The 13,512-nt window shown below is 43.3% G+C and overlaps 1 protein-coding gene across 1 annotated transcript; it reads left to right on the top strand.

The window, feature by feature from the left end:
* RNF6 (ring finger protein 6) lies at nt 1-12,212 on the top strand. The gene is made up of 5 exons (XM_055426356.2): nt 1-234; nt 903-989; nt 2,177-2,383; nt 3,473-3,568; nt 9,231-12,212. Exons 3-5 carry the CDS (start codon nt 2,191-2,193, stop codon nt 10,943-10,945), a joined length of 2,004 nt encoding a protein of 667 aa, XP_055282331.2. The 5' UTR covers nt 1-234; nt 903-989; nt 2,177-2,190; the 3' UTR covers nt 10,946-12,212.
* The last annotated feature ends 1,300 nt before the right edge of the window (nt 12,213-13,512 follow it).

The following is a 13,512-nucleotide window of genomic DNA, read 5'->3' as shown; positions in this document are numbered from 1 at the left end:
AGCGGTGGAGCGAGCACCTTCAGTCACGCAGGGGGCGCGGCCCGGCCGTCCCGCCTCCAGAGCCTTGCTGGACTGTCCCGCGGCACAGGAGGCCTCTCCTCAGCAGACGCCCACAGAGGGCAGCGGCCTCCAGAGGCGCGGATTCGAGCCTCGCCCGCCGTCGGGTCCCTGCCTCCGGGACGCACGCTTCTCCTCTCCCGCCAGCTGGAGGGAAGCGGACCGAACGCCGGCGAGGTGAGGTCCTAGGAGCTCTCCAGGCCTCCCGCGAACTTCCGGGAGACGCGGCCCCACCCCCACCCCCGGCCCCCTGAGGGACCGCCCCGAGCCCCGCCTTTGCTCTGATTGGCTACCCGCGCGCCCGCTGCACCGCCCTGGCCGGTAATTGGCGCTGAGGCGCAGTCTGTCAGCCGCCTCCCTTGGGAACCTGGGTAGCCATGGGAAGCGTTCGTTACTCGGGGACCGCTTGGGAAGAGGTTGGTCGTCCCCTTGAGCTCGTTTGTTTAATGTTCTGGGGACCCTACCCCCGGCGCGCGCTTCCGTCGCAACGGCCGGGAGAGAAGCCGGTTTCGGAGGTGGAGGGCAGGGGTGGCGAGAAAGTGAAGATTGAGAAGTGAGCCCGAGGCCCCCAAGCCCGGCCGCCTCAGAGAGGGAGCGGGGTGGGAAGGAAGGGCCCTGAGAGAGGAGCTGTTACCCTGGGAGAGGCCTAGTTTCTGCTGCGGGGGAGGGTGGCGGGGGTTCATGACCTAGTTGTTCGGGCATCTCGTTTTCTAGGTGAGTCTCTCCACAGAATTCACTAGAGATTTTTGCTTCTTCTTTGCAGCCGAGTTTGGAGACGGCTAGCCCGTTTCCCGCCTTCCCAGAGGCCATTGACTGAATTCATTAACTCTCTTTTATCGCTTCAGATGAGCAGTCGTCAAAAAAAGGCACAAACAATGGAAGGACGGATACCACTGCGTATGTTAAAAGCATGTTGAAAGGAAAATAAGAAGGTATTCACTTGGATTTAATTGTGTTTAATTGTACGGGAGAATTACCTTTTTGCGGAGACGCTCAAAAGTTTTGAATAATACTAATTTAGTTTGGTCTTGTGACAGGTTTCATATTTTTTTAATTGTTTAATATACAAAAGTCACATTACAGCCATACCTACCAAATACGCTCTATGCTAGTGATGGGCTAGTCCTGACCATGCTGAACATGAAAAGAAATGGGGAACTTTTGATAATGTTCATTTGCATGTGATTACATAGTGCTACAGATCTTCTAAAAATGACGTTATCACTGTTAAAAAAAAAAACCTTGTAATTTAATGTTAGACTGTGTGTGAGATTGGATAGTAGCTAACTCATACAATAAGTTACACTCATAGGCTAATTTCACTTTATTTTTAAAGTACCAATTCGTTGTTAGTTGTTCAGTCATGTTGGACTCTTCTGCGACCCCATGGACTGTAGCCCACCAGGCTCCTCTGTCCATGAGATTTCCCAGGCTAGAATACTGGAGTGGGTTGCTATTTCCTTCTCCAGGGGATCTTCCCAACCCAGGGATCGCACTGGAGTCTCCTGCATTGGCAGGCAGTTCTTTACCACTGAGCCACCAGGGAAGCCCAAAATATCAATAGTTTGCTTGTTAAACACTGAATCATATTTATAACAGTTGCTTCACTGGCCACCTAGAACCCACACTCAAGAATACTGGAGTGGGTTGCCATGCCCTCCTCCAGGAACCTTCCTGACCCAGAGATTGAACCTGTGTCTCCTACATCTCCTGCATTGGCAGGCAGATTCTTTACCACTGGCACCACTCAGGAAGCCCCATTTCAGCCACAGAGCACCCAAATTAGCTCTTGAAGTTAGACCTGGGCCCTACCCTGGAAAATTCTGACCTGGATTGGGGATGAACTCTGGACATCTGTATTCCGGAAAATTTCCTCAAGTGAGTTTGATGTGCATTCCCAGTTGAAGCTTTAACGACTTAGGTATGTTTAAGAACTTTTAAGATATTTATGAAATAAATAGTTCTTCCCTTGATTTCCTTATGGTTTAAAAGTAAATTTCTCAGGAATGACATTTCAGGATAATCCAAAAGCAGTGTTTGCCTCTTAATAAACATGAAGCCATGTGTTTAGTCAGTCTATGACTAACACCTTGAATTTGTGTTTGTTGTTTGAACAAAGCCAGGAGTCTCAGCATGAATCGATCTAGATCTCAGTCAGATGATGGTGGTGAAGAAACCTCATCCCAAGACCAGCATCATCAAGAAAATGAGAGAAGGTGGCAGCAAGAGCGTCTCCACAGAGAAGAAGCATATTACCAGTTTATCAACAACCTCAATGATGAAGATTATCGGCTGATGAGAGACCATAATCTTTTAGGCACTCCTGGTAAGGGATAGGTAAAAGAGAAAATACCTTTTTCAGCATTATTAAAAGTTTCAGTGTTAGGAGGGATTTTTACCCCCATCTTCCCTGTTCCAAAATACACTGTACTGTTTTGGTGACTTCAAGAGCTTTGTAACATAAGAACATAGAAAAATCTCTGGCATACTTATCTACTTCATAAGTAGGTTAATATTGGGGCTTCCATGGTGGCTCAGCAGTAAAGACTCCACCTGCTGACACAGGAGATTCGCTTTGATCCCTGGTCAGGAAGATCCCCTGGAGGAGGAAATGGCAGCCCACTCCATTATTCTTTCCTGGGAAATCCCAAGGACAGAGGAGCCTGGTGGGCTACAGTTCATGGGCTTACAAGAGTCAGACATGACTTGCAACTAAACAAGAATATTGAATATATAGCACTGTTATACAAGTGTCAAATCAACTGGTTCATGTACATGATAGTGTCCAATATTTACATGTGGTCCTATTTCTCTTAAGTAATATTTGTACAAATAAAATGCTATTCATTTCAAATCTGATTCTAACTCATCCTAACTCATGTTACTGTTTATTTATTTAGTTGAACTAATAACTCCCCCAAAGTCAGACATGCTCCATAATTTTTTTACAAATTAATTTCACAATGAACTGGTTGAAACTTGCAGGTTTGTTTGTAATATATTTGTATGTTGCATATTTGCATACTATATATTGGATTACCCATATAATGAACTAGGTAAAATTCAAGTAAAGATTTGAAGTTTTCTCTAGAAATATTCCCCTGTTAATTTCTTTTTAACTCTGACAAAAATCCACAGAATTATAGCCTTTGGGTTCCTAAGTATATCAACTAGGAGTACTTTATTAATGATTCAAATTAAATCTTATTTTAATTTAAATAAAACATTAATAAATGAAACAACCAAAATGATGTGTATTTGCATCAAGTAAACAGTTTTTACTGTCTTCAGTTTACAGAAATGAAAACAGTAGAATGTCTTTCACAGATTGCTAAAGATGAGTCTGACCATAAGTTTTCATAAAACTTAGTAATTTAAAAATTTGAATTTCAGTGAGCATTTTTCTGTTTTTTAGGAGAAATAACATCAGAAGAATTACAACAGCGGTTAGATGGCATCAAGGAACAAATAGCGTCTCAGCCTGACTTGAGAAATGGGACAAACGCCAGAGGTACTATGGACTCCTTTCCATAAGGAACAGGTTTGATTGGAGTAATTGCAGACATGAGCTTCCAGGACCTTGTCTGACGTTGGTTTTGTGTTTTTTAGACTTAATGTGATACTCATTCAGGGACTATTTATGAATTATATGCAAAGCAGTAGAGTTCGGCAGTACAGGACAGAGGTTGCATATAAAGATGTCTTATACACCTGTAGCCTTCAGGAGCTCCTGTGTATGAAATAGTATATTAATTGCCAACAGAATTCTTTTTAATTTTAGAATGTACAGGCTAGTTTTTATTTTTAAATTAATATAACTAAGCTTTTAAAAAGTTATATAGAACAACACAGAAAGACTGAGTCAGGAAAACCTGTTTGTTGCTTTCCTGTGTTGTTTTTGTGTTTGTTGTATCATTTTACTGAACAGACACTAAGTCATAATATAAGTTCTTATAAAAAGCAAATTGCTTGTAAAAAAAATTCAAACTAAACAGAAGTGTATAGAATTAAAAGTAAAGCCAGCATTAAGGTCCACCCTACCACTTCCTTCCCCACAAGTATTTGTTAGTAGTAGTTTCACATATTACATCAAGATCGTGGTATAAATTAGGGTGAAGACTTAAAAACCCCAAGTGCATTGGCTCGGGAAGATATAAGTTTACTCCTCTTTCATGTTAACAGTCCAGGGCAGACACACTTTGCTCCATAAAGCCTCCTGGGACCCACCCAGCCAGCAGAGTGGTTCTACAACTGTGCTGTCCAGTGCAGTAGCTACTGACCACATGGGCCTATTTAAATTTAGTAAAATTGAAAACTCAGTTCCTCAGTCATATTAGCCACATTCAGGCGTTTAATAATCCCATGTAGCCAGTGGCTTCTGTATCAGACAGCACAGACAGAGCACCTCCACTGTTGCAGAAAGGTTTACTGGACATCGACTGCTGCTGCTCCGGGGTGCGGCCTTCATGATCAAGCTAAGTCACCACCACATCTAGGTTCCAGCTGGCAGTTCTAGGTCCAGAAGGAGGCACAGGCACCTGCTTGAAAATGAGCTCTCTCACTTCCACTCCAGTTCCATTGATGAGAACTCAGTCCTGTGAACACCCTGCTTGCCAGGTTGCTCCCAGGACCATCACAGTGCATTTACAGTGGAAGAAGGGACCACAGATTTTGTGAGATATGAGTGACCTCTTTCATGCATCATCATCACTACATCCTAGTAATTAAAGAAGTGGCATTTAGAATGAGTTAATGTTTAAAAAGCCTCTTGATGAAAGTGAAAGAGGAGAGTGAAAAGGTTGGCTTGAAGCTCAACATTCAGAAAACAAAGATCATGGCATCTGGTCCCATCACTTCATGGGAAATAGATGGAAAAACAGTGGAAACAGTGTCAGACTTTATTTTTGGGGGCTCCAGAATCACTGCAGATTCTGATTGCAGCCATCAAATTAAAGGACGCTTACTCCTTGGAAGGAAAGTTATGACCAACCTTGATAGTATATTAAAAAGCAGAGACATTACTTTGCCAACCAAGGTCCGTCTAGTCAAGGCTATGGTTTTTCCTGTGGTCATGTATGGATGTGAGAGTTGGACTGTGAAGAAAGCTGATCGCTGAAGAATTGATGCTTTTGAACTGTGGTGTTGGAGAAGACTCTTGAGAGTCCCTTGTACTGCAAGGAGATCCAGTCAGTCCATCCTAAAGGAGATCAATCCTGGGTATTCATTGGAGAGACTGATGCTAAAGCTGAAACTGCAACACTTTGGCCACCTCATGCGATGAGTTGACTCACTGGAAAAGACTGATGCTGGGAAAGGTTGGGGGCAGGAGGAGAAGGGGACGACAGAGAATGAGATGGCTGGATGGCATCACCAACTCTGTGGACATGAGTTTGAGTGTACTCCGGGAGTTGGTGATGGACAGGGAGGCCTGGCATACTGTGATTCATGGGGTCGCGGAGAGTCGGACACGACTGAGCGACTGAACTGAACTGAACTGAATGTTTACCTGCTCTTTACTCATATCTCTTTGCAAATTAAAATGGAAAGTGGAAATTAACTCTTGTTTTCTCTACATTGATATAGACAGATTGTACTATATGAGTTTAGCTGGTAAGACTGGTCCTTTGATATATGTTTTAATGGAAAATGTACTCATCACAAATGAAATAGCTTATACTTTTAGAATATGGCTAAAATTGCGTATTTTACTGATAATCAGCCGCTGATTACATTTTTAACTTTAATAAAGAACATTTTTTATGAGAGATTGCAGTAATGAAATAAAATCAAAGCAGTCCCATTTAATAGCTGTTTTTGAGTAGAACAGACTTTAAGGGTAAAGTCTGTGTAGTTAATATACATTACAATGCTTTCATTGAGTTTTGTACTTTAATAACCCACTGGTTAAAAACAGAAAATGTAAGCTTCCCACAGTAGCACTGTCATAGTGAAAGAAGTTTATCAGGGGCACAGTTCAGTTCAGTTCAGTTCAGTCGCTCAGTCGTGTCTGACTCTCCGCGACCCCATGAATCACAGCACGCCAGGCCTCCCTGTCCATCACCAACTCCCGGAGTACACTCAAACTCATGTCCACAGAGTCGGTGATGCCATCCAGCCATCTCATTCTCCGTCGTCCCCTTCTCCTCCCGCCCCCAACCTTTCCCAGCATCAGAGTCTTTTCCAGGGAGTCAACTCGTCGCATGAGGTGGCCAAAGTATTGCAGTTTCAGCTTTAGCATCAGTCCCTCCAATGAACATCCAGGATTGATCTCCTTTAGAATGGACTGGTTGGATCTCCTTGCAGTATAAGGGACTCTCAAGAGTCTTCTCCAACACCACAGTTCAAAAGCATTGATTCTTCGTCGATCAGCCTTCTTCACAGTCCAACTCTCACATCCATACATGACCACGGGAAAAACCATTGCCTTGACTAGACGGACCTTGGTTGGCAAAGTAATGTCTCTGCTTTTTAATATACTATCAAGGTTGGTTATAACTTTCCTTCCAAGGAGCAAGCGTCTTTTAATTTCATGGCTGCAATCAGCATCTGCAGTGATTTTGGAGCCCAAAAAAACAAAGTCTGACACTGTTTCCACTGTTTTTCCATCTATTTCCCATGAAGTGATGGGACCAGATACCATGATCTTTGTTTTCTGAATGTTGAGCTTCAAACCAACCTTTTCACTCTCCTCTTTCACTTTCATCAAGAGGCTTTTGAGTTCCTCTTCACTTTCTGCCATAAGGGTAGTGTCATCTGCATATCTGAGGTTATTGATATTTCTCCCAGCAATCTTGATTCCAGCTTGTGCTTCTTCCAGCCCAGCGTTCCTCATGATGTACTCTGCATATAAGTTAAATAAGCAAGGTGACAATATACAACCTTGACGTACACCTTTTCCTATTTGGAACCAGTCTGTTGTTCCATGTACAGTTCTGACTGTTGCTTCCTGACCTGCATACAGGTTTCTCAAGAGGCAGGTCAGGTGGTCTGGGATTCCCATCTCTTTCAGAATGTTCCATAGTTTATTGTGATCGACACAGTCAAAGGCTTTGGCATAGTCAATGAAGCAGAAATAGATGTTTTTCTGGAACTCTCTTGCTTTCTCCATGATCCAGCGGATGTTGGCAATTTGATCTCTGGTGCCTCTGCCTTTTCTAAAACCTGCTTGAACATCTGGGAGTTCACAGTTTACATACTGCTGAAGCCTGGCTTGGAGAATTTTGAGCATGACTTTACTAGCGTGTGAGATGAGTGCAATTGTGCGGTAGTTTGAGCATTCTTTGGCATTGCCTTTCTTTGGGATTGGAATGAAGACTGACCTCTTCCAGTCCTGTGGCCACTGCTGAGTTTTCCAAATCTGCTGGCATATTGAGTGCAGCACTTTCACAGCATCATCTTTCAAGACTTGTAATAGCTCAACTGGAATTCCATCACCTCCACTAGCTTTGTTAGTAGTGATGCTTTCTAAGGCCCACTTGACTTCACATTCCAAGATGTCTGGCTCTAGGTCAGTGATCACGTTATCGTGACTATCTTGGTCGGGAAGATCTTTTTTGTACAGTTCTTCTGTGTATTCTTGCCACCTCTTCTTAATATCTTCTGCTTCTGTTAGGTCCATACCATTTCTGTCCTTTATCGAGCCCATCTTTGCATGAAATGTTCCCTTGGAATCTCTAATTTTCTTGAAGAGGTCTCTTGTTTTTCCTATTCTGTTGTTTTCCTCTATTTCTTTGCATTGATCACTGAGGAAGGCTTTCTTATCTCTCCTTGCTATTCTTTGGAACTCTGCATTCAGATGCTTATATCTTTCCTTTTCTCCTTTGCTTTTCGCTTCTCTTCTTTTCACAGTTATTTGTAAGGCCTCCTCAGACAGCCATTTCGCTCTTTTGCATTTCTTTTCCATGGGGATGGTCTTGGTCCCTGTCTCCTGTACAATGTCACGAACCTCCGTCCAGAGTTCATCAGGCACTCTATCTATCAGATCTAGTCCCTTAAATCTATTTCTCACTTCTACTGTATAATCATAAGGGATTTGATTGAGGTCATATCTGAATGGTCTAGTGTTTTTCCCTACTTTCTTCAATTTAAGTCTGAACTTCGCAATAAGGAGTTCATGATCTGAGCCACAGTCAGCTCCTGGTCTTGTTTTTGCTAACTGTATACAGCTTCTCCATCTTTGGCTGCAAAGAATATAATCAATCTGATTTCGGTGTTGACCATCTGGTGATGTCCATGTGTAGAGTCTTCTCTTGTGTTGTTGGACAGTTATTTCTAAATTGATGCATTCAGCAGTATTAATTGAGAGTCTGATTTCTACCAAATGGAATAGAGGTTAGGGATTTAACAGTGAACAAAATAAGACAAAACTTGTTTGTCTGCATGCAGTGCACATTCTAAATGAACAAAAAATGTATTTTATTGTATTATATATAATGGGTAACATTTATTGAGTGCTTTCTCACATAATATATCATGCCATATGTTAATCATATACGATGTTTTCTTTTATCCTCATGATAATCCCCTGACATCTATCCTATTATTATCTCAAATTTACAGATAAGGATATAGCCATAGAGAACTGAATTAAATGGTTAAAATTTCCTTTCTTTACATAAAGACATATTGTGGTTCTAATATTGTACTCATAAAGCGACAGTTCTTGAGCTATATGTTTTTGGCAGTTTCTAAGAAACAAGATTCTTAAGGTTACCAAAATACCTAGTTGCAAAAAACACTGTTACCTTTCCCAAAAGGATTTTACAAATTCAAGTGAATTATGTATGTTTTGTTGCTATGTTTTATTAGTATTGCCATATGAATAAAGCAGTTTAAATGTACAGTTTTGGTAATGGTTATATTTTTAATTTGCCTTAATATTTTGCCAATAATAGGCCTATAGAAAGCAAGAGTGAAGATTTCTTCACACCTCTGCACAAATAGTATTTAAAATTTCATAATGTTAATTCATACTGTGTATGATAGTATGCTTGTAGTATTCACCTTTCTTTTAGAAAGTCCAGTTTCTTTTTGGCTGTTTTTCATTCATTCAAATGCACAGATGTTCTTAAATATCATTTATTTTAATAAAATCTGTATCTTATAAGCTTTTAATGAAAATCTATAGATAGATTTCAGTAATTGATGTTAAGTTGATTTGGTTTGCTTTCCAGACTCAGGGATCCCTCGAGAGAGTTCGAATGAAGATTCTCTGCTGGAATGGCTGAACACCTTTCTTCGCACAGGAAACGCAACTAGAAGTGGGCAGAATGGGAACCAGACCTGGAGAGCTGTGAGTCGAACCAACCCGCACAGTGGAGAGTTTCGGTTTAGTCTGGAAATCCACATCAACCAGGAGAACAGAGGATTTGAAATGGATGGCGAAGACTCTGCGGGCATGCCCTTCTCAGATGTCGGCCAAGATCAGGCTGCAGATGGGCCCCAGAGACCAAGCAGTCCTGTGGCCAGGCGAACCAGGAGCCAGGCAGCAGGGAATCTCAGCCGCGGTGCACACATTCCCAGGACGCGCCTTGGCTCTGGGGGGCAGAGCTCAGTTGAAGGCTCTCTGTCTCCATTGGGAAGACTAAGAAATGGATTTGGGGGTGCATCTGGCAGTCCTGGACCTGGTGCCCCCCTCACTCATCTGAGCACCCCATCAGGTGGGAGTGAACTTAGGCAGAGGGAGGGGCAGCGGTTTGGAGCAGCCCATGTCTGGGAAAATGGGGCCAGAACCAATGTCACAGTGAGGAATACAAACCAAAGACTAGAGCCCATAAGACTACGGTCTACTTTCAGGAGTCGGAGCCGGTCGCCGATTCAGTGGTCGAGTGGCACAGTTTACCATAATTCACAAAGAGAGAGCCGGCCTTCCCAGCAGAGCACCAGGCAGTCTGTCAGGAGGAGAGGGGTAACCCGGGTCTTCCTGGAGCAGGACGCAGAAGGCAGAGGGGCCACGTCCTCGCTCTTCTCCAACTCCAGGCTCGTGTCCAGAATCACGGTGGAAGAGGAGGAGGAGGAGCCCAGCAGGCTGCCCGCGGCCGTGCGGCGACACCCGACCATCACCCTGGACCTGCAGGTGAGGAGGATTCGTCCTGGAGAGAGCAGCGACCGCGACAGCATCGCCAACAGGACTCGGTCTCGGGTGGGGCTGGCGGAGAACCGGATCTCCTTGGAGAGAAACAGCGGGGGCTTCCACCGCAGCATCTCACGCCAGGAGCGCTTGGGCATGCGCACCTACGTGAGCACCATCACCGTGCCGCTGCGCAGGGTGTCTGAGCACGAGCTCGCCGAGCCGTCTTCCGCGGCGCTGCGATCAATCCTAAGGCAGATCATGACTGGCTTTGGTGAGCTGAGTTCTCTCATGGAGGCCGAGTCAGAGGCGCAGAGCGATGGCCCGCACGGGCCGGCGCTGCGTTCAGACGCGGGTCCCCCCGGTGGGGCCACCGGCCCTCCCGCGGGAGGAGCCCCCCGGGGCCGGCTGGCCCGCGTGGAGCTCACCCCGCTTCATACCCTAGCCAGCGACCCGGTGGCGGGCCGGCCTGTGCGGAATTCAGGTAACTTAGTGGAGACAGGAACACTACCCATTCTTCGCCTTGCTCACTTCTTCCTGCTTAACGAGGGGGATGATGACGACCCCACGCGTGGTTTAACCAAAGAGCAGATCGACAATCTCTCCACCCGGAACTACGAGCACAGCGGTGCCGACGGCGAGCCGGGCAAGGCCTGCAGTGTGTGTATCAGCGACTACGTGGCCGGAAACAAGCTCAGGCAGTTACCCTGTATGCACGAGTTCCACATCCACTGCATCGACCGGTGGCTCTCAGAGAACTGCACCTGCCCCGTCTGCCGGCAGCCTGTTTTAGGGTCCGGCCTAGCCAACAGCGGGTGACACCCTGAGTCCCTCAGATGCACACCACCGTGGAGCTGTGTTCAGGCATTGTTTTCTTGAATCATTTGTGATGCACTTACCAGGGTGAAAAATAGCAGATGATTATAGTTTGAACTATTTTTTGTGTGTGCTTTTTTAACTTGTTAAAAAGAGTAAATTTATAGAAAGTTTAAAATGCAAATATTAAATTATCCTAAAGTACAGAATAGTTATTATTGCTAGAACCAAATAACCTTTAAAATATTTTTATTTTGGTAATTTTGTTCATGCTAAGCACTTTTATATCTGCACAGTTTGGTAGGTTACAAGTCAATATTTGTCCGAAAAGTCCTGCAGGGTTTTGCTTGGACTTTCAGGTCCCGTAGGCTTCATACAGTGTCCAGACATTGGTGTCTAAATAAGCTTTCCTTTAACTTTTCATTCTAAGGACAAGTGTCTTCATGAAAGAGTTCCTGGCTGAATGTTTGCTCAATGCACTTAAGTTACTTGAAATGTTAAATTTATTATGCCGCACTTAAATTTAATATGTGTATATATAAGTATATAATTTTAAGGTTAAAATATTCAGTCTGAAAACTACTGGTTTGGTTCTTATTTTAAGCTGTTGGGCTATTGCTGCATATGGCACAATGTTTAATATTTGCAGGATCATCTCGGGGAGGAAGTAGATTAAGATATTTAAAAATAGAGATAATTTATGAAGCGTTTCTGACAATCTGACTTATTAGATAGCAAGCAATATATAACACTGAACAAGTATTTCTTTTTTCAGAAATGGAACATGGACATTTTAGAGCATAGAGGTTATTTGAGTTCTGCCTTTTCGTGACTTTTTTGAAAGTGCAAACTATTTTTTGGATTAAATTAAGTAAAATGTACAACTTGCATGGTTTCTCAAATTTAGTTTAAAATCTAAAAAAAAATCTGTAAAGAATCAAATGCATAGATACTATGTTAAGTTCATTTGGAGGCCAAAAAACTCCAGATAAAACAATGACAACAAAAGTAAGAGAATGTAGAATTTATACAAAGTATGCATTGAAGATCTGTTTCTACCAATAAATATTAAAACGTGTCAACTATTCTCTGTTGGTCCACTGTTGTTTATTCACTGAAAGAAATAGATATTTCACATCAGCTGGATGCCAGGCAGTGTTGCAGGTGTCAAGAATTCCATAGAGGAGAGACAGAGTCCCTCTCCTCACGGGAAAGACATATTTGCTCTTAGAAATGGAAACTTGGTTAATAAATGTGTTACTGTTCTGACTTTCATGTTTGTTCATGTCATTAATAAATGACAGTTTCCTGTGGTGACACTGCTTGGACAAAATCACAAGAACAAGTACCTCAAGGCCAATTCTGTGAGATTGAGGTATATCTCAAGACTTAGTTTTCCTTTCCAGTTAGTGATTAAATGCATTTTGTTCAATAAGATACATGAACAGATGTTGTTAGGGAGTGTTTCACACCTGGAATGAAAGGTTTATGTAAAGGTGGTAACTTTGGAGTAAATGGTTTATGTAGGGCTGGGGACGGAAATTGGATCTGAAGACTTTAAATACCAGACTTAAAGACTTGACTTTACAGACTTGAGGTGTCTCTTGCTAAATTATGTTGGCGAAGGGTGAGATCAGTTTTCAAGTTTTGGGAAGATTGGTGTGGTGCAGAGTACAGTGGAGTGGAAAAAGAAGCAAAAAGTCAATAAAGGAACAATTGCTGTAAATTTTTACTATCAATTATCATCACCAGCTGTTATCTAACCCAGGGTAATGGCAGTGAAACTGGAAAGGGCAGAAAAACACTGGGAAAAAAAGATATTTCGTTGTTTCTTGTTCATTGTGAAGAGATGGGAGGTCGTAGGTAAAGCATCTCTGAGGGCAGGAGGGAGGACACGTTATAAGCTTGGCCAGTGTAGACATTTACCTGAAACAGAACTGCGTTCATGTATCTGTCCCACTCATTTGAATGTGATCATTTGACCCCAATATGACAAGAGACTATGGGCTTCCTAGGTGGCGATAGGGGTAAAGAATCTGCCTGCCAATGCAGGAGACTCAAGAGTCAGGTTCGATCCCTGGATCAGGAAGATCCCCTGGAGTAGAAAATGACAACCCACTCCAGTATTCTTGCCTGGAGAATCCCATGGACAGAGGAGCCTGGTGGGCTACAGTCCATGGGGCCGCAAAGAGACACAACAGCATGCACACACACATAACAAGAGACTAAATCCAGCGGTTACCGCTCAGATGAAATCTTCCTCAGAAAGTTCTAGCTCCCTGTTCTGACAAGTTCAGAAAATCAAGAGGAGAACAGAGAAATGGGGAAATGAACAAAGTAGGGGTCAGGGAGAAATAAGAGCGTGTAGATCCTTGGAGCTTTGCAAGTTGTGGGAGGACTGCATGCAGAGAGATCCCAGGTAGGCACTGGATGTGAAATTCGATGGTGGGCAGTATGGAAAATTCCATGAAAGCAGCAGGAATGCTTAAAGAGTTTGGTAAATTGGTATCCTGGTTGGGAACAAAGAAGTGTTTTAATAATTTCATTCATCTTCCAGTAAACAAATCCCG

The sequence above is a fragment of the Moschus berezovskii genome, chromosome 13 (assembly GCF_049115385.1).
Source record: "Moschus berezovskii isolate FMDL1 chromosome 13, NW_MosBer_1.0, whole genome shotgun sequence".
NCBI classification, from domain to species: Eukaryota; Metazoa; Chordata; class Mammalia; order Artiodactyla; family Moschidae; genus Moschus; species Moschus berezovskii.
The sequence above is the reverse complement of the archived record's forward strand: the minus strand, read 5'-3'. Positions and strand labels throughout refer to the sequence as shown.

Bases quoted from the DNA above. Each gene is read 5' to 3' on its own strand.
- RNF6 (XM_055426356.2), top strand. From the start codon at position 2,191: ATGAATCGATCTAGATCTCAGTCAGATGATGGTGGTGAAGAAACCTCA. The intron at 2,384-3,472 runs GTAAGGGATAGG...TCTGTTTTTTAG, and splicing joins TAATCTTTTAGGCACTCCTG to GAGAAATAACATCAGAAGAA. The intron at 3,569-9,230 runs GTACTATGGACT...TTTGCTTTCCAG, and splicing joins AAATGGGACAAACGCCAGAG to ACTCAGGGATCCCTCGAGAG.